The 19,699-nt window shown below is 39.5% G+C and overlaps 1 protein-coding gene across 11 annotated transcripts in view; it reads right to left on the reverse strand.

The window, feature by feature from the left end:
• Positions 1-19,699, reverse strand: part of CADPS2 (calcium dependent secretion activator 2) — a 574,734-nt gene that overhangs the window by 69,925 nt on the left and 485,110 nt on the right. For 7 of the 11 annotated variants that reach the window (XM_060414820.1, XM_060414821.1, XM_012177054.4 and 4 more), the window contains one exon: positions 3,351-3,492. In XM_060414820.1, the coding sequence (XP_060270803.1) occupies positions 3,351-3,492 (142 nt within the window). Of the gene's footprint in view, positions 1-3,104; positions 3,225-3,350; positions 3,493-19,699 lie in introns of all 11 variants that reach the window. The other 4 variants (XM_060414823.1, XM_060414818.1, XM_060414817.1 and 1 more) reach the window with 1 other exon arrangement.

The following is a 19,699-nucleotide window of genomic DNA, read 5'->3' on the forward strand; positions in this document are numbered from 1 at the left end:
TACATAGGAACAGACAAATGTTCTTTACCAACCTCTAGGATAAACATAAAATACATGTTTCCTCCTAGAAATTCAAAGAAGTATGTTTTATGCAAGAAAATCCATATGATGGCAACTATAAGCTTCACCCAACTCATGCGTATATGCTCCCGTCACCATGATGCCTTCTGTTTGTCTTCACGTATGTTGCCTTTGGGGCTTTCAATTTCTCAGTTACAGGTAAAGGTGAAACAGGTACCAGGAATGAAGTAATAGATTGGGTAGGGAAGCAAATCTTGCCTCTATTTTGAAATGCTTTGGGCCTTTTCTCGCTCATGATTAAACCTTACTTAGTACAGGTATGGTCTAACAGAGAAAGGTGTTCTCAAGCTGGAGCAACATCATCTATTTCAGGTCCTTCCATCTATATAACCAAGAAGCCAAGGTCTGCTATGCCTTCACTACTATGGTAAGGTTACTCTAGGGACCAGGGTTTCACACCATGCAAGGAGGTAATCTGTGTCAGAGTATATAATATTTGGGCCAATGATAGTATTATATACTTTCCATTAACCTAGTGTACAGCCTAAGAGGAAAAGAGATGATGTGAAAATAACAGTCCTATGTATACTGCAACTTAATTCTAAAAGAGAGCAAAAGAAAAAGAAACAAAAACTGCTGTATGATTCATTTCTGCTTAGCTTTCCAACATGTAACATACACTAATCTGAAATTTCTGTTTCAGGTTTGTAAAAGAAAAATTCTAAGATAAACTAATTTATCACAAGGGCATGGTGGAAAATTTTTATAAAGAAAAATTCTTTTAAATAACCACATTGTTTAGCTAAACATATCTTAATTAGTCAGCTTAAAAACAATCACCTCCTGCTCTGGCTAATTAAAGGCTTCTTTCTATGCTCTTGCTCCCCCACCGCCTCAGCATCTCAGCTCCATCACCAATCTACTCTGCTCTCCTCCTCCCATTCTGCCCGTAATTCCTCATGATCTCCTCAACTAGCCAAGATGTCCTCAGAGTTGAATTCTTAAGGGAGCAATCACAGCAAAGCAGTGAACATTACCCACAGCACTTTCTTCACTTACTGTCTCCAAACCATAATATTCAGTGCCCCCAAAGTATCATTAAACAAAAGAACCAGAGAACCTTACTGACACTGCTGCAAAAAAAAGTTTGAGAAAACACTATATTTAGTTCTTCATTTTGCTGCTTATATAATAAAAATAAGTGAAAAAAATCATGAAGCAAAATCCTCTGATACACTTACAGTGTGCAGTTTGGTAGATTAGAAGAACTATGTTTTAAGAGTAATTGAATGTAATTGGCAAAGAAGCAAATTTATTTCTTCTAATTTTTCAACAAAACAACAGCAACAAAACCCACCATTAAGACAAAACCCCAAATAGTAAAGGTAGAATTCTAATAAAAATGGACTTTCTCATAATATGTGACAAATAAACCTTTATAGGGAATATGGATATATGTTTTCTGTTCTGTGATCCTGTTACGGAATGATTCTAAATGATACATATGCTTAATTGGGAATGTAATTAAGGTAACAAGTGTTTGATGCAATTAAATAGATGAAAAATGTAAATAGGTGTTCTCTCAAGCTGGCATGTATAACCTGCAATTTATTCATAACTTTTTCATTTTGAAATTACTTCTGATTAGTGACCTATCCCTAAAAGTATTAATCACAGGTTAAAGAATCCAAATGTGAAAAATGGAGTGAGATAATTTCCTGAAAATGCCAGCAGTAAACTTACCTTACTGGCATTCACTCCTAGAGCTGAAAGAGCCAGAATTTTACAGACAGGGAGAGAATTGGAGGAGCATCTATTAAGACGATTTATACAAATGTGGGTTCAAAGCTTGTCATTTGCTGGCTCTGTGACACTGACAAGGTCTGCCTTTTAACTCTTTAATGACTTAGTTTCCTTAACTGGAAACAGGGGAAAGTGATATTTACCTCACAGGGTTGTCACAAGGCTTAACCAAGATAAAGGATTTGGCCCTCTATCTCAATTAATGGTAGCTAAGTTTCTTCTTTGAATTATTATTTTTTCTAGCTGACTTCATGTGAGATCTTGTGCAAAGCGTGGGCTATTACTGAGCTCATTTCATTTCTGTGAGGCTCAAACTTTTGGAAATGATTCATTATGGGTAATAATGATGATTGGTGATAATGTAATAATAATTATGGTAATAACAATCATAATCTGGATTGTAGTTATATAGTAGTTATCATTTATGGAGACCCTAGGCTGTGCCAGGCTCTTTTCACAGTTTTTTAAAAATCCTCCCCAAAACATCTTTAAATTAGATGTCATAACCATTTTAGAGCTGAGGAAACTGAGGTTAAGGAAGACTTAATGATGAATAAGCTAAGCTAATGATGAATAAGGATCTAAAAGTAGGGCTGATTGATTTCAAAGCCCACATCTTTTTCACTTTAATGACTCTCATTTACCAAATCTGCAATAGGGAGGCTTGTGACAATCTGGAGTTAATAAATATGGTTTGTAATAATATAAAGATTATTTAAAAATAACAAGATGCAACAAATGGTACATGAAAGGACAAAAGAAGACTTGCTGTTACTGAGAAACAAAGGACAAACCCTTCTCTGCAACCAGCATTATTGTTTCTTTAAAGGTGAGACTAAGATAAAAGCAGGAAAAGATTGTGTTCTTAAAACTATTCTTACAAAGGTTTTTCTACATAGACAAGATAAATCACACAACTGGAGTCAACAAAGGATCCTGGACATACACAGCACTAACCACACTGCTTGCCTGAGTACAGAAAACTCCGGTTATATCACTTAGACTAGAGTCACAACCTAGGGCACAAAATGACCCTGCCCCACAGATCACATATGAACATCAAAGCTGGGAGTACTTAAAAAAAAAAAATCTATATTATGTATCATTGATATGCTAAGCTTAGCTTAATAGCTTCAAAAACTCAAACAAATAAAACCAAAACATAGTATTCCTCCACCAATGATGGTAAATGCCATGCAATCTAAACACGTTTGCACAGAACACAGCCCAGGCCATGCACCAGCTAACACACCACCAGGAAAGAAGTGAGGGATACACACGTGGACTCATATAAAGAAGCCATCCACGAAGGAGTAGAAAAGCTAGGAATCTGTGGAAGATTAAGAGGCAGACTTGGAACTTTTGGAAGAGCTACATTGGGAAGACTGTTGGCGATATTCCTGTAAAGAAACAAACAACGTGGGAAGGGACCACCATAAGCAATAACTACAGATGGCCATGTGTAAAGTCATAAGGGCAGGATAGAAGAGACAGGGGCTCTGTGGATACTGTTGCAAGATACCTACTTGACAGGCTGCCATGTCTCTTGCTCAAAACCTCTGTGAATTGACTGAGCGATGGAGGACTCCATGAGATCCACGTAGCGGACAACCAAGGGCACAAAGATTTCTTGCAAGTGTTTATGAAATTTTCCGTTACATAAAAGTGCTGAAATAGTCAAGCAGAAACAGAGTTTGTCAGAGGGCTTATAGCAGGCATCTGGAAAATATGGATGAAAAACTTTTATGGAAAGAGTATCACATAGAATCAATAAAATACAGAGAACAACGGGCTTTGTTCCTCATACTGGATATCACACAATGAAAACTAACCAAGAAATATAGTCACCTTCTCCATATGGCTGTCAAAACCATAAATGTATCTCTATAAAATCTTCCTGGCACGTGGTATGGTTTTATTTTCTAAAAGGTTTAGCTCACGAGGCATTTGGCCACTTGTTGGAGATTCAAACGAACTGTGGAGTGCCCTAAAGATCTTGACACATGTAAATATGGCAATTAACCAGTTATAATCCTCGTGGGCTTCCCAGGTGGCGCTAGTGGTAAAGAATCCGCCTGCCAGTCCACGAGACATAAGCGATGTGGATTAGATCCCTGAGTCAGGAAGATCCAGGAGGGCATGGCAATCCACTTCAGTATTCTTGCCTGGGAATACTGGGTAAGTCCCAATTCTTGGGACTTCCCTGTAGCTTAGATGGTAAAGAATCTGCCTGAAATGCAGAAGGCTTAGGTTTGATCCCTCAGTCAGGAAGATCTCCTGGAGAAGGAAATGGCAACACACTCCAGTACTCTTGCCTGGGGAATTCCATGGACTGAGGAGCCTGGTGGGCTCCAGTCCATGAGGTGGCAAAGTCAGACGTGACTGTGCAGTTAGCACACATTCTTGCCTGGAGAGTCCCACGGACAGAAGAGTCTGGCGAATGAGAGTCTATGACGTGGCAGGAGTCAGACACAATTGAAAAGATTTGGCATGCATACATAATCCCTGTGGTATGCTGTGTAGCACAGAACTAAACCTATTCAATTCTAAAAGATAAGTCTGCTTGCTTCTAAGAGATATACTAGTTTAACTCACCAGGAGGGTGACTGTGGCCTTGGGAATGTCTATTCCACTTTATGAACTTTTTAATTATTTGTGAAATTTTTCTTAATCACTCACTTCTCCATGAGTGTATGTAAAAAAAGTCAGCGTATCACATGCATTTTTTAGTTGCCCATTAATCTTCAGTGAATTGTGATGTAGTAATAGAACAAACATCCTACCTAACGTCATTGCAGGAGTCTAAGAGTTGATACTACTAGGACAGGACTGCTGGACAAGATGCACTTTACCTCCACTAAGAGAAGAGATGGCTGCTTTCTATGCACAGGTCATAACTGTATTAGAATAGCCAGTGCTGTGGATGGAATGTCCATGTCCAAAATTCATATGTTGAAATCCTAACTCCCATTCCCCAGTGGCTCAGCATGTAAAAAATCCGCCCACAAAGCAGGAGACACAGGAGACGTGGGTTCAATCCCTGGGTCTGGAAAATCCCCTGGAGAAGGAGATGGCAACCCACTCCAGTAGTCTTGCCTGGAAAATCCCATGGACAGAGGAGCGCTGCTGCTAAGTTATTTCAGTTGTGTCCCACTCAAATGACGTAGCAGCAGCGCTCCTCTGTCCATGGGATTTTGTGGGCTACAATCCTTGGGGTTGCAAAGAGTTGGACAGAACTGAGTGACTGAGGACAGTAAGCACATTAATATGATGGTCTTAGGAGATGGAGTCTTTGGGAAGTGATTAGGTCTAGGGCAGAACCCTCAACAACAGGATCAGGACCCTTCTTAGAGACCCTAAAGACAATCCCTGGACCCTTGCACCATGTAAAGTTACAGTGAGAAGATGGTTGGCGGTGAACCAGGAAATCTAGCCCTCCCTAGACACTGAATCTGCTGGTGCTTTGATGTCAGACTTCCCAGCCTCCAGAACGGTAAGGAAGAAATTTCTGTGACTTATTAGCCACCCAGTGTGAGGTATTCTGTTGTGGTAGCTGGAACGAACACAGTGTGTGCCCAAGTTGCACCATGAAAGAAGAGAAATTCTGTAGGAAAATACTAAGTAATGCTAAGCAATTGTCAACAAAGAATTTGTCATTTTTCAGATGCTAGCACATATTTCTCAAGGGGACATCCTAAACTCAGTTATGATTTCTTTAAATAACCTTCAAAGTGAAAATGTATTCATTTAAAAAAGTACTCTGTGGTTACCAAAGGTATTTCTTAAGAGATGGCATTTGAGCTGAGCCTAAATGATAGGGGAGCCTTGCATGGAAGATTTAGAGGGAAAGTTTCTGGGAAGGAATGAGTTGGGGGTGCTTCTAGTAAAACAAAAAAGCTGATATGGCAGCAGCAGAGTGAGGGAGGGGGAAGAATACTCCCAGGTAATGTCTCAATGGTAGGACTCTGTGAAAAGGACGAATTTTACTGGGGAGCGGGATGCATTCTTATTTTTATTAAGAGAGGAGTGACATGATATCGTCTCTCTGGCTGCTGTGTGGAGCGGGAGTAGGTGCCAAAGGGTGGAAGCAGAGAAGAAAGTGAATACTCAGTCCTTTTCTACTACAGACCAGATGAAAAGCTGATGCTGTTGGTGGTGGCAGAGGTAGGAGGAGATGCGGAGAAGGCTTATCAGTCATCCCATTCCTTTTCTTTCCCAGCAGGATGAATGTGGTTTACAATACTGTGCTATATACTTAAAGTTGCCGAGAGAGTAGATCTCAAATGTTCTTACCAAGCCCCCTGCTCGAAAAACTGTAGCCATGTGAGGTGAAGGATGTGACGACTAACCTTGATGCATTAATCACATCAATACAAAAGTATATCAAATTACTGCATTGCACACCGTAAACTTACACAGTGTTAAATGCCGACTATCTCAATACTTTTGTTTATACGAATTTGAACAGCTGTATATGCTTATAGTTACTAATCCAATTACTAGAACATATTACTATTGGCTTGGCCAAAAAGGTTGTTTGTTTTTTTTCTGTAACATCTTATGGAAAAACCAGAATAAACATTTTAACCAATCCAACAGTATTATCTTGACAAAATATTCAGCTAAATACACCAAATTCCTCATAATCTCTCTCAGGGCAAAAATACTTCTTCAAAAACCTAAAGTGAAGTCGCTCAGTTGTGCCCAACTCTTTGCAACCCCATGGACTGTAGCCTACCATGCTCCTCCATCCATAGGATTTTCCAGGCAAGAGTACTGGAGTGGGGTGCCATTTCCTTCTTCAGGGGATCTTCCAGACCCAGGGATCGAACCTGGGTCTCCCGCATTGTAAGCAGATGCTTTACCATCTGTGCCACCATGGAGATCTATATAACAAGTATAGATCAAAACCTAAACAGTGTTTTAAAACTTGGGCAAAGTATGTGATGTTTACCATGGCAGCACTAATAAGAAAACGCTCACAATCTCTTTAATTTAGTGATTCTAAAATTGGTCAGAGGCTGAAAACTACAGACACACGAACAAGGACCAGGAAGTTATTCCCAAGTACAGAAGGAAACACAACACTGTGGTTTTTCTGAATCTCTAATTGACATAGTTTAGCATTTTTTTTTCAGGTGTAATAATCTTTACTGGCTTATCTATATGATAAAAGATTTCCCACTAAAGTGAGAATGATAATCATAAATATCTTATGGAGGAGACTCATGTTATCTTAATGATGTTTTTATTAACACACTGAAAGGAGCTTTATTTATTCCTAGAAAGGTAGAAGGTACTATAGATCATATAATTCAATTCCTTTTACCAAATGGCTTCCCTGGTGGTTCAGACAGTAAAGAATCGGCCTGCAATGTGGGAGATCTGGGTTCGATCCCTGGATTGGGAAGATCCACTGGAGGGGGGCATAGCAACCCAATCCAGTATTCTTACCTGGAGAATCCACATGGACAGAGGAGCCCGGTGGGCTACAGTGCATGGGGTCACAAAGAGTCAGACATGACCGAACGACTAGGAACACATAAGTAAGGATGCTTACTCAATAAATCACTGCAGTAAGAAAATTTAAAAGTATATACGCTAACCTGAATTTATTGGATCTCTACTTCAGAAATCTCCTTATGCTCCTCCTCCACCTTCTTCTCTTCGTTATCATTAGCATTTCTGAACTGTCAGTACTATGTTAAGTTCCTTTCTAGGTATTCTCTCATTTAATCATCACAAATGCTCTGTGAGGGAAGTGTTATTATTATTATTTTTTTCAATCAATATAGGAGACTGAGGCACAAATCATTTAGGACACTTGGCCAAGTCACTTAGTCATTAGACAGTACAACAAGGATTTGATATCAGAACCCCTTCTTAACTTTCAGATTATAATACTTGCTGTTTAGTCACCAAGTTGTGTCCAATTCTTTCGTGACCCCATGGACAGTAGCCTGCTAGGCTCCTCTGTCCATAGGATTTTTACCAGGCAAGAATACTGAAGTGGGTTGCCATTTCCTTCCCCAAAGAGTCTTCCCAACCCAGGGATCAAACCTGCATCTCCTGCATTGGCAGGTGGATTCTTTACCACTGAACCACCTGGGAAGCTAATACTATTTTTTCTCAATTTTAGTTACCATAAACTATTATCATGCTCTCTATTCATTTACATATCTGTTCAACTTACTATCATCATATTAGCATATTTTAAGATCTAGAAATGTCGTAAACTCTTCTGGGTTAAAAAAAGAAAAAAAAAAACCCTGCAAATGACAAACACACTACACCATATCTTAGATGACTTACATGTATTCGGAGTTAGAATTTTTGAAAACTGTTACAACATGAAAAAGTGAAAAGGTTAGCAAAACCATTATATTCAATGAATTGAAAAGTGAACTAAATTGGGAAACATGATTTATCCACCTCTGTTCTTCTTTCTCAAGATTGTTTTGGCTCTTTGTGGCCTTTCAGCAATTCTACTCCTGTGTATATGTCTGAAAAAAACAAGAACACTAATTTGCAAGGATATATGCACCCCAATGTTCATAGCAGCATTACTTACAATTGTTAAGATATGGAAGCAACCTAGGTGTCTATCGACAAATGAATGGAGAAAGAAGTGTCTATCAACAAGTGCCCATATATAGACAATGGAATACTACTCAGCCATTCAAAAAGAAATTTCGCCAACAGCAGCAACACTGATGGACTTGGAAGGCACTATGCTAAGTGAAATAAGTCAGAGAAAGACAAACAGTATATGATATCATTAAAAGTGTACTTATCTAGTAAATAAAAAAGACACAGACTCACAGATATAGAGGACAAAATAGTAGTTACCAGTAGGAAGGGGGAAGAGGACTAAGGGGTGTGTGCATGCTAAGTCGCTTCAGTCGTGTCTGACTCTTTGCGACCCTATGGACTGCAGTCCACCAGGCTCCTCTGTCCGTGGGATTCTCCAGGCAAGAATACTAGAGTGGGGTGCCATGTCCTTTTCCAGGGAAGAGGTATAAACTACCAGGTATAAAATAAGCTCCAGGGGAACAAAGACACTGATGCAGAGAACAGACTTGTGCACAGTGTGGGAAGAGGAGAGCGTGGCATTGAAACATACAATGTATAAAACAGATAGCTAGTAGGAGTTGTTGTTTAGCAAGGGGAGCTCAGCCTGATGCTCTGTGGTGACCTAGAGGGGTAGGATGGGGGGCTGGGAGGGAGGCTTAGGAGGGAAAGGACATGTGTACACTTATGGCTGTTTCCTGCTATTGCACGGTAGAAAACAATACAACATTGTAAAGCAATTACCCTCCAATAAAAAATAAAAGGGTACGCTCCAGAGATACCTTGCAAAACACAGGAAATATAGCCCACGTTTCACAGCAAAGATAAATGGAGTGTAACATTTAAAAATTCCCAATCACTACACGGTACACCTATGTATATGTGTACGTATTCAGTCACTCAGTTACGTCTGACTCTTTGTGACCCCATGGACCAGCCTGCCAGACTCCTCTGTCCATGGAATTTTTCCAAGCAAGAATACTGGAGTGGGTTGCCATTTTCTACTCCAGGGGATCTTCCTGACCCAGGGATCAAACCTGTGTGTCTTGCATCTCCTGCACTGGCAGGCGCATTCTTTACCGCTAGCACCACCTGGGAAGCCCTGTACATCTGTAATATATAATATTTTATACCAACTATATTTCAATAAATAAAAGTGAACTAACACTGTGAAAATATTCAATGAGCTTATAATACACATTGAAAGGACAATTTCATGGACAATTTTACATGGCTGTACAGCTAGACTGTGTGCCTAAGCCTTCAGAGCCATTTATATGGCCTCTGAATAAAAAGTATAAAGAACCTTAGGCTTTGCATCTTGATGAAAGTGAAAGTCGCTCAGTCGTGTCCGACTCTTTGCCACTCCATGGACTATACAGTCTATGGAATTCTCTAGGTCAGAATACTGGAGTGGGTAGCCATTCCCTTCTCCAGGGGATCTTCTCAAGCCAGGGATCTAACCTAGGTCTCCCACATTGCAGGTGGTTTCTTTACCAGCTGAGACACAAGGAAGGCCCAAGAATATTGGAGTGGGTAGCCGATTACTTCTTCAGCAGTTGCATCTTGATAGGTACTATTTAATATCATCATTATTTTGAACTATAGCAAAGCCAAAATACTGCCTAATGTTAACAAATCATTTCACCTGCAAATGAGCAGTCTACCTCGTCAGTTCAAATGCTACTTTACTACACATTTAGAGATTAGGTAAGTTGGCTATTCAGTCATACTTTGTTAAGATGAAAATGCACATAAGGAAAATCATAGCTCAGTTACTATTAAATGTTACAACGATTCCAAGATTAAGTAGCAGTTGACTCAAATGTATTTCTGGCAAGAGCTCTCTTTTATGAAACAAATTTTACATCTACAAATGAGCACTTTACCTCATTAATTCAAATGCTACTTTATTGCACATTTAGAGATTAGATATGTTGGCTATTAAGTCATGCTTAGTTTGTTAAAATGAAGCACATAAGGAGAATCACACACGATTATTATATTATTACATGTTATAATGATTCTAAGATTAAGTAGCAGTTGACTCAGATTATTTCTAGTAAGAGCTCTCTCTTTTTTTTTTGATATACTTGATAAGCACTGGATTCATTATCTTGTTAAACAAGCCTACTTCTCTTCTCTTATTCCAATCCCAGGAATAAAAACAGAGATCATCCCACCTGATCAATATACCAGCAACCTGGAAGTTGTACCAGAGGTCTTTCCTTCAGTTCCTACCTCCAATTAGGAGTGAGAACCTGCATAATTAATATCCTTACTATCTTTCTAGCCCATCTCATCCTTCTGTTCATCAACACTGCTGTTGTCCTAGGTCCAGTCCTCTCATCTCCCGTCTTGGCTAAAGCAATAATTTCCTAACTGGTCTTAGGCACCTAATTTTCCTTCTGCCCATTCATCTTCTTAAAATCTCAAGCAGAGGGGTGTGCTAAAATATGAAACAAAGAATGTATCTCTTAAAGATTATAATTTTTAAATGGATCCTCAACACAAACTTCAAAAGCCTTAGTATGAAATGAAAGCCATCTATGAGGTATCTTAATATGACCTCTTTGGCTAATTTTGGTTACCTGATTCCCTTACTTCCTGTGGTCCAGCCATAGTGATTCTGATGATTTAGTTCAAGTAGACACTTTCCCATCTAAGCCTCTCTTGAGATGCCTCATTCTGTTGTCCTTTTGCCAAATTACTGGTTTCCTCTGTTTCTTCTTCACCCTGCACAGGCTTCTACTGTGGTCCATGCTATACTTCTGTACTTGATGACTCATCTTTCTTCCTATAAGGGTGCAAGGTCCATGAAGAAGGGACCTTGTCTGTATTCTTAGTACTCAACAAAATCCCTGTCTCAGAGCAAGCGTTCAAATCTTTGTTGAATGAATGACTTGAATACTCTATGAAGATTACTATATAGTTACTACATTATTATTCTGTATAAGAATGTATCAAGGCCTGTGTATCTTTTCATATTTTGTGTAAAATATGCAGCACTAAATACTTTTATGAGAAATCCTATTTTTGGACCAGCATGCTCAATATTAGACCGCTAAGAATTCTACTGGATAGTCGTTGTTTAGTCACTAAGTTGTGTCCAGCTCTTTGTGACCCCATAGACTGGAGCCTGGGCTTCCCCTGGTGGCTCAGTAGCAGAGAATTCACGGGCAATACAGTAGCTAGAGGAGACACAGGTTCGACCCCTGGGTCGGGAAGATCCCCTGGAGGAGGCCATGGCAAGCCACTCCAGTATTCTTGCCTGGAGAATCTCATGAACAGAGGAGCTTGGCGGGTGACAGTCCATACAGTCACAAAGAGTAGGGCACGACTGAAGTGACTTCATGGACTGTAGCTCATCAGGCTCCTCTGTCTATAGGATTCTCCAGGCAAGAATACTGGAGTGGGTTGCCATTTCCGTCGCCAGGGGATATTCTCGACTCAGGGATCGAACATGTTATCTCCTGCTTGGCAGGTAGATTCTTTACCACTAAACCTCCTGGGCAAGCTCCTCTACTGGATATAAGTGCCAATTTTGTGTCTCTCCTTTCATTATTATTACTCCTTTGGGCACGCTTGTGGGATCTTAATTGCCTGACCAGTGACCAAACCCAGGGTCCCAGCAATGGAAGCCTGGAATCCTAACCACTGGATCTCCAGGGAATTCTATGTCTCTTATTTTAGTGAATGTACCAAAGGGAGTATTCCTTCTGTTCAGTTATGATTTGACAGCAGACTATTACATCCTGCAGAATTAGGAGAAAATGGAGATTTCCCTTATTTCCTAAGTACAGTCACAAGTGTTGAATTCTGGCCCAAAGTTTGCTCATGTTTTAGCAGAGCTTTCTTATTTTATTAAAAATATCAAATTATAAACCTAAGTTCCAAAGTTTTAGAAAATTGGCAACTGGTAATACTACTTCTTTAGTAAAAGGCAAGGAAGGATGAAGGGAGGGATGAGATGGAGGAGAGAAAGGAAGAGGAAAAATGAGAAGAAATGAAGAGAAAATACACGTAGAAAGGTAAAGATAGAGAGAGGACTCGGTTTCAAAAAGCAGGACTCCTTGGATACAGACGACACTATACTTGTGTATGTAAATGTATGCTCCTTTTCTCAGTTGCCCATATGCCAGTTTGCATCCCACTCCTATCAGACACTGTCAAAAGCCCTCTTAATACATAGCCCCAGGCATTAGAATGAGTGCTTCTATCTTCCCCATATGGTGTAATAAGGATGGGTTAGGATTTGGGACTGCCACCTGTCCAAATCAAGCGTTTACAAGGCATCCACTGCCACAGCTCATTGGAAGAGGCAGGTTCTCAACATGGCATCATTCAAGAATGTTGTGACCTTATACCAGAGGTGTGGAAGTAGAAAGAACTGCTCAGAAGGATTCTCACATAGTGGTTATGAGAACGTAAGTGGAGGACCAGCATCTACTTTGTTGATAAAAGTATTTTTTTTCCAAAAGATTCCATGTTTTCCAAATACCACCTTGTCAAAAATAGGGAAGCATCAATGACATCAAGCCCAATGGTACAATTAGAAATGGCAAAAAAAGTAAAAGGCTTAAATAAAAGGTAAACTGGGGTGCAGATGTGCCCAATTATTTTGATCATTAATGAATTAATCCCAATAATAAATTATTGTTGATTATTTACATACCCCAAAGAGTCTTACATTTATAAAAGTACTTGTCAGAGGCTTTTAACAGTCAGATTTCAACAGAGAATTTAAACTTGATCCATTTAGTAACAATTACTAAGACAATAATCACTGGAAAAATTAAGAATAAGCAGATAAAAGAGTTTGTGTATTGTGTTTAGGGTTCATGTATCTTCTTTAGGGAGAGGAGAAAGGCTACCGACTCCAGTATGCTGGCCTGGAGAATTCCATGGAGTCCATGGAATTCCAAGGGGTCGCAAAGAGTCGGACTCGACTAAGCAACTTTCACTTTCACTTTCTCCCTGTTGACAGATGCATATAATGGGATCCCCATCACAGAAGTATGAATATGAAGTTCAGGAGGACTGTAGCCTAAAACAGCATTATGTAAAAAGAAAACACACACACAAAAGCAAATCAAACATACTCCCCACTCAGATATAGGAACAGTACCCACCAAGAGTCTGGGACATTAAGTAGCCACTCAGTAAATATGTGTTTACTGAATAAGTATCAAAAAAAATCCAACCCCTAAAGGAAACTCTGAGAGCATCCCACTGAAGTTTAAGTAAAATAGAAAACTCTTCAGGTTTTATTCTCCATTAACTAAAAACATGATCAGCAATTTTATATGGTTTGGTAATATTTAATTTATACTATATTGGAATGAGAACCTCCTAAAACCACACCCAACCCTCCCTTTCCTCTCAGTGCACTTTAAAAAAATATTATTTGTCTATTTGGCTGCACCAGGTCTTAGTCGCGGCAGGCAGTATCTTTTAGTTACAGCACATGGGCTCTAGTTCCCTGACCAGGGATGAAACCTGGGTCCTCTGTATTAGGAGTGCAGAGTCTTAGCCACTAGCCCACCAGAGTAGGCCAGAGCACTTGTTAAAAAGTTTCTATTCCCTCAAGATAGGAGGTTAGAAGGAGTGAGAGCATTTATGTTATAAAGTTTATAATTTGGGGAGCAACAAATCCAAGTTTAAAACTATAATTAAAAATGTCACAGCACGTAGTACATATAATTGAATTGCAGCTTTATAATCTGTTGCATTATAGTTAGCAGTGCCCATAGTAGTGCCCATGGATGGGCATAGTAGTATATGCCCATCTCCACTAGATTATATCCTTTTCAAGGGTAGGGATTGTTTTTATGTATCAGTAATGGCATCCAGTCCCATTACTTCATGGGAAATAGATGGGGAAACAGTGGAAACAGTGTCAGACTTTATCTTTTTGGGCTCCAAAATCACTGCAGATGGTGATTGCAGCCATGAAATTAAAAGACGCTTACTCCTTGGAAGAAAAGTTATGACCAATCTAGATAGTATATTCAAAAGCAGAGACATTACTTTGCCGACTAAGGTCCGTCTAGTCAAGGCTATGGTTTTTCCTGTGGTCAAGTATGGATGTGAGAGTTGGACTGTGAAGAAGGCTGAGCACCGAAGAATTGATGCTTTTGAACTGTGGTGTTGGAGAAGACTCTTGAGAGTCCCTTGGACTGCAAGGAGATCCAACCAGTCCATTCTGAAGGAGATCAGCCCTGGGATTTCTTTGGAAGGAATGATGCTAAAGCTGAAGCTCCAGTCCTTTGGCCACCTCATGTGAAGAGCTGACTCATTGGAAAAGACTCTGATGCTGGGAGGGATTGGGGGCAGGAGGAGAAGGGGACGACAGATGGCTGGATGGCATCATGGACTCGATGGACGTGAGTCTGAGTGAACTCTGGGAGATGGTGATGGACAGGGAGGCCTGGCGTGCTGCAATTCATGGGGTCGCGAAGAGTCGGACACGACTGAGCGACTGAACTAAACTGAACTGAACTGAAGGTGACTAAGAGTTGGTAAATCATGGGCATCCAGACCCTGTTTCTTGAAGAATTAACTTAGGGAAAAACAAACTAATATAATCATTCAGCAACTTCTATTTTAGTCCTTAGTCATGTCCAGCTCTTTTGGGACCCCATGGACTGTAGCCTGCCAGGCTCCTCCATCCGAGGGATTTTCCAGAAAAGAATACTGGAGTGGGTTGCCATCTCCTTCTTCAGGGGATCTTCCTGACGCAGGGATTGAACTGGTGCCTCTTGATTGGCAGGCAGATTCTTTACCACAGAGCCACCTGGGAGCATTCAGCAAGGCTTAAGGCAAAAATAAACAGAAAGTCTTGTGGTCTAGCAATTCTCATGCTGCCTTTCATGAGATCAGTATTAAAGCCAGATGGGAAAGTCTGGAATTTTACTCCAGTTACACGCAACCTTCTGATCTTTTGGGTTATGTCCCTCAATAGAATCCTGATAATGGAAACAGTTGAGTATGGCAGTTACTTCTAAGAAAATATACAAATAGAGTAAAATTTAATGTCTACATGGAGTAAAGATTCTAGAGAAGAATTCAATACAAACAAAGCTAGTGAGTCACTGAATTTATCTTCCTTTTACTACACTGGTGGGTAAAACAAGTTGTGACACACAATTTTGAATTTAATCAACTTTGGGATCGGAGTCATTTATGCATTTTAGTGGTCATTTCATAGTCTGTAAGAGCGTTATAAATCTAAGTGGGCACTCAGCCCTGCTATAATCTAGAAGTTACATTCAACTGTTCCTAGTAGATGCATGTACAGATCTATCTGTAAACACTAACTTGTGAATTTCAGACATACAGCTCATTTAAGCACTGAAGGAAGAATGACATGCAGGTGCCAGCCCTCCATATTTCAAAGCTTGAAGATTAACCTAATATACAATATGGTGACCTAACAGTTCTTCATTTGAAAGAAATCTGAAAAATAATCTCTGATACAGCCGAAGTGTGAGAATAACCCAGCGGGATTTCCACCTCTTCATTTCTTAATGAGTTTTTTGATAATGAGAGGTGACTTTGCCAGTCACTCTGGGCTCTATTATGGCTAATTTGACTCCACTTCACTCTCCTTGTTAATTATTAACACTAGCCTTTTTATCCTCATGAGACCACATTCCAATTTTTCTTTTTTCGATTTTTATGAGCCCATCTTTATGAAGGTGAAAGTCTTGGAGAATAGGTTTTCACTTAGTGTAGAACCTGAACATTTATTATTCGTTTAGGCAGAGATGCTGTGACACTGATTACACAAGCACGGGTGTTCTTTGGGATGGCTTTAATGTGCTAGCAATGCGAAAAAGGCTGTTAATTAAAGAAGAAGCGCCATGGTATTTTTCACCCGGGAACCAGTTCCCAGTAGAATGGTCATTTGCCACTTGCTAGCATATCCACAGATTAAAAGGTGACTAGCTCCAAGGGTTTGCCTTTCGGTAGTCCTGAGAGGAATGATCTGTGCTATTTGCAGATGGCTTTCATTTGTCAGAGGCAGTCACTAGCCCTACCTATTATCCACAGGACAATTGTGGAAAATAGCACACAAGGGTAGAGTCTATTTGTACCAGCTTCACAGTCATTCAAGATCATTCAACTATCATGCTAATTGCTTCATTATGAAAACATTTATTTTCACTAATTTTAATACATCTCTTTTTCAAAACTGTTTCCTTAGATACCATTTAAAGTGATTATCCATCTAATTAAGGCTTTAGTTGGGGAGAGTGCATCAGGATGGATGGAGGCAGGGTGGAGAGGCAAGCAGGAGTTCAGTCGTTTTTGGACAGAAATGAAGGAGCCCAAGTTTGTTTTCTTCATCAGTTCTGCTCTGGGAGCCAGTGGATGAGCCTGTGAGGGGCAGGAGATTGGGGACAGTAGCTAAAATTGTGGTGCAGCTGGTACTCTTCCCTTGAGGAAAATCACGTTGCATCTCTAAGGATTCTCGAGTCTAAGACTTCCCCTAATCATGCACAACTGGAAGGAAACACACCTAGCCCAGACACAATTCTTTGCTTCCCCTCCTTAAAACAGCAACTGAATTTGCTATCTTGAATCTCTTTCCCCTCTAATTTGTTCAGTCCCTGGAATTCTTGTCATGGATGTTTTACAGTGTACATGCTAAGTCAACACTTTATCTGGTCCTTTCTGCATGCTTTAACCAACCTACTTCTACTTCTATAACTTAAGGTGCTGATAAACATTTTATTAGGCAGGACTATAAGTTTAAATGGGCTTCCCTGGTGGCACAGATGGTAAAGAATGTGCCTGTGATGCAGGACACCCTGGTTCAATCCCTGGGTCAGGAAGATACCCTGGAGAAGGAAATGGCAACCTACTCTGGTATTCTTGCCTGGAGAATTCCATGGACAGAGGAACCTGGTGGGCTATAGTCCATGGGGTCATGAAGAGTCAGCCATGACTGAGCGACTAACACTTTCACTTTCAAAAGCTTCAAGAATCTACTATCTTTAAAAGTATTATCTTATTTTCTAATGTCCCCAGAATTGCATTTGTTATTGTAGATGAAGTGGTCAGGCTCCAACTCACTGCTGTACTGGTTTCCTGTCAGCAAGCCCTAGCTGAGGTACCTTACCTCCCAGGTACCTCATCTCCTAGATAGAAAATGAAGATGTTTGCCTAAGATCCTCTCCACTCCCCTAAAGATAAACACTTATTTTTAAATATCAAAGCATAAATGTTTTCACAAAATAAAGATGGTAAATATCCAGTGTGAATAGCTAAATTATTCATTAAAAAACAAAGACAACTCAGCTAGAAAGCTTCCAAGCACAAATAAAGCACAAATTCTAACTAATATCTCTGTTAGAGGCATGTTGGTAATTTTTATTTTGGAAAAGCAGACATAAGTATGTGAGATCATTAATAATAAATCACAACCATTTAAAATTTCTGTATAATTAGTGGTATGCTACGTGTGGGGTAACAGCTGCTGCTGCTGCTGCTGCTAATTTGCTTCAGTCATGTCCAACTCTGTGCAACCCCATAGACGGCAGCCTACCAGGCTCCCCCATCCCTAGGATTCTCCAGGCAAGAACGCTGGAGTGGGTTGCCATTTCTTTCTCCAATGCATGAAAGTGAAAAGGGAAAGTGAAGTCACTCAGTCGTGTCTGACTCTTAGCGACCCCATGCACCACAGCCTACCAGCCTCCTCCGTCCATGGGATTTTCCAGGCAAGAGTACTGGAGTGGGGTGCCATTGCCTTCTCTGGGGTAACAGCAAGCACTGCTCTTCAACAGATTATCTCACCTAACAAGACTGGACAGTTCAGAGCAATCTGTTCCTATTTTACCCCTGACTAGTTAAGGTTGAAATTAATTAGAATTTGGACTATAACTCTAATTGGGTCAATATGGTAAAAACTGTCATACCATGGCAGTGATATAAGAATTTTTCTTTGGGGATGCGGTGGTAAAAGGGTAGAAATTTTATGTTTTCCCATAAGCTTTCCAAAAGGACAATTTGGGGGCAGCTTTAGGTTGACATTTAACATTTGAACTGAATTCACTGAACGACCATCTGAACATTTCAGGAATTTAATAAAACAAACACATAATTATTGATAATAATCTTCATTATTATAATATTCTTCATTACTATATTACAAGCAAAAAATTTGTCTTAGCAGTTGCTGCTGCTGCTAAGTCGCTTCAGTCATGTGAGATATTAATACTAAGCAGTCTTGGCTTTGGATGATAACTTGTGAGTTTGAGTTGAAAGTTCCTGTGTTCTATTTCAATTCTCCAGACCACATCGTTTTCCCAATACCAAAAGGAAATTACGGCACAGGGGAACTTTTCTATCTACCTGACTACACAAAGGAGCTGTTTTTCTCTGAAATAATTGATGCTTTCTAAAATATGTTAATCACTGCAAAATCAAACCTAGATCTAGACTTGCCCCCCAAACGGACAGCACTCAAAAGAAATCATTAATAAGTGCTTCTGTGTGATTAAGTAACATGTACAAAAATGACAAAACACACTATGTTATGCATTTGATAGTAGCCAATATTACATAAATGGTTTAAACAGGAGAGGGATATGACATTCTTTTGAATTAAACATTTGGTTAAAAATTACATTTCTCTTTTAAAAATCAATTTTTCTCTTGTTTAGTGTTTTGTTTTTGGACATGTTAAGAGATCTCAAAAATAAATTTTAAAAGATGTTAATTTACTGGTATTATAGTAGAGGTTCCCCAAGAAAATTTCTAAGAAATCTACAACATATTTTGTTTTCTCTATAAATAAATTGCAATATATTGAATAAGTTAAATCATCTTTACTGTGAGCATTAATAAGTACTTTCATCTTAAAACAACCCTCTAATAAATTTTAATATGGTTGATTCTTGAATTTTCACACAAGCGGAAAAAAGCAATGTTAGAACTAATCCTATACTTATTTATTTTCATTTAGGGACTTAATGTATAATACATTCATTTTTGGCAGCAGGTTTTTTGCTATATATTTATCATAAGACAATATTAAGCCTGACTTGTCATTTCTTAGCAGAAAAAAATGATGATAAGAGGCTGGGAAAGAAGAAGGTCACTTGAAGTCTGCTAGCTGGCAGGAGGGAACTAAATTAGAACTTAAAAACTGGCTGAAGACAATTTGCAGAATAAATGATTCACATTTGGATAACTGTGGGGGTAGCAACTTCTAAGGGCAGACATTGCTGCTGAAACTGAAGTAGGAATTGTAGCTTAGTTCTTTGACTTATTAATAAGACGTTTTTGGAAATTAAAT

The sequence above is a fragment of the Ovis aries genome, chromosome 4 (assembly GCF_016772045.2).
Source record: "Ovis aries strain OAR_USU_Benz2616 breed Rambouillet chromosome 4, ARS-UI_Ramb_v3.0, whole genome shotgun sequence".
NCBI classification, from domain to species: Eukaryota; Metazoa; Chordata; class Mammalia; order Artiodactyla; family Bovidae; genus Ovis; species Ovis aries.